Below are 3840 nucleotides of genomic sequence, written 5' to 3'. Positions count from 1 at the left end.
GAGAGAGAGAGAGAACATTATATATGTTACATGTTACTTTTGTATTAAGAGAAAGGAACACAGTACACTTTTCTCTTCAACTTTGTTGGCCTCTTTAAGCAATGCCTTTTTTTTTTTGCCTCTGCTTTCCCTGATTCCATCCATCCATCCATCCATCCATACTGGTGTGAGAATGGTGAGAATGATGTGCTTTTCTATAGTCAAATAGGCTGATCCATTTGCTTTCCTATCATGAGGGGGCCAGAGAGTCCTCAGGACCAACAGTAACTTTTACAAACACTTCTCTTGCTGTACATCATCACCACCTCAACCTGAGCCCCGTGTGCTTTCTTTTTTTCTACTATTCTGTGTCCTCAAGGAACCAAATGTCTAAATTAGAGTTACATCCCAGTGTGATAGTGCTTGCCTATAATCTTAGTACTCAAGAGGATCAGGCAGGAGAATCAACAAGAGAGGTCAGCCTGGGCTACATAGCCAGCCGTTGTCTCAAAAAAATAAATAAATAAATAAATCAAATAAAATTACATAGAAATCTAAAGTCTGAATTGTTTTGTGATGTTTTAATAACACAAATAATACATTTAGCCACAAAAATATAGGAAAATACAAAACCTTACAAAGCAATCTTACTGCTCAAGTATAAGCATCATTAACCAGATAGCATGCAGCATGAGTTAATAAGGTAATTTTAATAAAAATGAAATTTGAATTACTTTTAAAAAATGAGCATCATTAATATTTTAGTGCACTACAACCACATTTTTGGATATAAATAATTAGAAAATATTTTCTTTCATGTATATTACTAAAAGCAAAGAAAGATTCATGAATCAGATTGTCACTCAGAACCAGGGGACATTCAGGGAGTCCTGCCCCAGTGATCAAGAAGCTCGAAAGCCAATGAAAGTGGGACAAACATGGAATGAAGTAGAGAAATCACTGTATGGTTACTGGTCGAAGCCTGCCTTGCACAGGCAAACATGCAATATGGTATCTCCCTTATTTGGACCTGGTCTGATTAGTTGGCTAAATGTGACTGGCTGAAGCTTAGCTACTTCTGATTGGCTGAAATCTGGCTATATGTTATACTTGTTAAGTCAAGATCTGGTTTATTTACATACTAAGAATACAGTTGATTATCTAGGAAACCAAAGTACAGAAAGTCTTAGACAAATGGCCTCCTGCTTATTTAATTTAACAATACTGGGCCAGGGAGATAGTGCAGCAATCAAAGCAAAAAAAAAAAAAAAAGTCTAGAAAATATTTGTACATACACCCACATATCTGCACATACCAAAATATAAGTGTACAAAATATGCTTAACCAGAGATGTCTAATGGAACTTTCGACAGTGATAGAAAGGCTATACGTACGCATTATCTACTATAATAGCCACTACGATAGTACTTTGGGCAACTACTGAGCATTTCAAACAAAGCTAATAGACATTTTAGTTCATTTTAGTTCATTTAAATTTAAAAGGACACCTGTGGCTGCTGGCTACCATGTTGGCTAGTGCAGGTCTTGGGGTGGGACGTTTAAGCAACTCTGTATAAGATGCTGGCAACTGCAGTTGTTCCTGGAGAAGGGATTAATGTCCTTGGGAAGAATGGAGCTTTACATTGCATTTATATCTTCTGAATTTCTAGGTATTTGATTTTCATGAATCAGTGACAAGATGTAATAAATGTTTAGTGTTCCTTCACAAACTGCTAGGGAACAGAAGTAGTTGGATTTTGGATTTTTACCCCCAGGCTTTCGAATATTTGCAAAGACATAATGAGACACCTCAGAGATGGTGTCTAAGTCTAAACATTAAATCAGTATACACATAGTATTTTTTCCTCTCTGCTTTGAGCTAAATTTATTTTTTAATTTTTATTTTTACAAGTACATGTTTGGGGGAAGGGGAGATGGCTCAGTGGAATAAGTGCTTCCCTGGCAAGCGCAAGGGCCTGAATTCAATCCCTGGTTCCTAAAAAAAAAAAAAAAAAACGAGTACGTTTGCAGTATTTTATAATTACATATTTCATGAGGAGTTGGTACATATTCAGAACACATCTTAATTTTTTTTGTTTTGTTTTGTTTTTTCACTTATGTATTTAGTATCGGGTCTCACTACGTGGCTCCAACTCCTATGATCCTCCTGTTTTCAGTCTCCCCAGCACTGGGATTACACGCATGCACCACCACGCCCCCAAACTCAGTTATAGATGGCTCAGCCTGCCCCAGGGGCAGGGCCAGCTCAGCATGTGGGGCTTTTTTTTTTTTTTTAATGTACTTAGTACAGGCTCTATTGGGTCTCACAGATTGGATTTACAGTGATCCTCCTGTTTTCAGCCTCCCAAGCACTGGGATTACAGGCGCACACCACCATGCCCAGTCTCAATTGCCATCACAGGGCACCCCAGGGGCAGAGCCAGCACAGCACACTGGGTATCGAACCCCAGTCCCTGCATCTGCCTAAGCAGGTACTTTAATCCACTGAGCTATCTAGCTTGCCCTTTTTAATTGGTTTTATATCCCCTTCCCCTCCTCTTCTTCATCCTTCCTTCCATCCCCTAGCTCCTTGCTCTTTTCTGGGTTTTTTGTTTGTTTGTTTGTTTGTTTGTTTGTAGAACTGGGGATTAAACTCAGGCCTTTGTGCTTACTAGGGAAGCGCTTATTCCACTGAGCCATCTCCCCAGCCCCTCCCTTCACTTTTGAAAAATCTTTCTCTCTGTGTTTCCTATTATCTATCTTTTAATTTTGCTCTTTCATTTATTTATTCCTTACATAGTACACTTAGTGTGAAAGTAATTTTGTACAATATTTTTACATTTTGACTATGATGTTTCACATGAGGTCCCATCTGGGGTTGTCCACTTCTGGTGTCATGTGAACATTCCAAAAGTTTTGGATTTCAGAGCATTTTGAATTTTTGACTTTTCGCTGAGAGATGCTCAACCCACAGTGCTCACAGCAAGGCCACTGTGTATGATGACAGCCAAGCACTCCTTGGGAGACCTGTGTATACTGCCTGCCATGAGGGCTTCTTGCTTGACTCTCAACCTCAAAGCACCAAGTGTCAGTGGAAACAAGGCTGAGTGTTGTCATTGTCCACAGGGCGGCTCTTCGGGGAAGGGGACGATGCTGAATCAGACCTCCGATGTGGACATTATTGTGTTCCTGAGCTGCTTTTCCAGCTTCCAAGACCAGGCGATCCTCCGAGGATGTGTCATTGACTTCATTAAGGACAGACTGGATTGCTGTAGTGAAAGCCTGGCCTACAACATCACAGTGGTTCACTACAGACAGGGATCCAGAGAACCTCGCTCCCTAACCTTGCAGGTCCAGTCCAGGAAGAGTAGTGACGTCATTCGCATGGATGTGGTTCTGGCTTTCGATGCTCTGGGTAAAGACAGCAATGATAGGGGCCCTCTTACCAACCTGGCTTCAGGGTTTTGGGAAAGTGGAAACCAATGGAGTTTGCCCTTCTTCAGGGAGATGGGACTGGGGCTATCCTTTGAAGAATTAAGTCCTTCCAAAAATGTAGCCATGTCTCGGGCTTGCCTGGGAAAGATTTCTCCTAAATAATGAATTTCTACCCAACCTAAGGAGGAAACACCTCCCCAACTCTGGGCCAAGCAAGGACTTCAAGGTCTTCGGGATCATGTTAAGTTAGATTCTACATCTTTAAAACGGGTTTTTTTTTCACTAGGAATTGTGAAACTCAAGGTCTTCACACTGAGCTACATCCCATCCCTTTTTTGTTGGGAGGGGAAGATGGCCAAAGTCTAACTAAGTCACTAAATTGTTCAGGCTGAGCTCAAACTTTCTTTTTTTTTCTTTTTAAAAATT

The 3840-nt window shown here is 40.5% G+C and overlaps 1 protein-coding gene across 1 annotated transcript in view; it reads left to right on the top strand.

Moving 5' to 3' along the window:
- LOC101573086 (2'-5'-oligoadenylate synthase-like protein 2) overlaps window positions 1-3840 on the top strand; it is a 23432-nt gene that overhangs the window by 2219 nt on the left and 17373 nt on the right. The window contains exon 2 of the mRNA XM_004636344.2: window positions 3106-3394. Within this exon, the coding sequence (XP_004636401.1) occupies window positions 3106-3394 (289 nt within the window). The remainder of the gene's footprint in view (window positions 1-3105; window positions 3395-3840) is intronic.

Source organism: Octodon degus, unplaced genomic scaffold, assembly GCF_000260255.1.
Source record: "Octodon degus isolate 3935 unplaced genomic scaffold, OctDeg1.0 scaffold00079, whole genome shotgun sequence".
In the NCBI taxonomy this organism is placed as follows: Eukaryota; Metazoa; Chordata; class Mammalia; order Rodentia; family Octodontidae; genus Octodon; species Octodon degus.
Note: the sequence above shows the minus strand (reverse complement) of the source record. Positions and strands in the feature narration are given on the sequence as shown.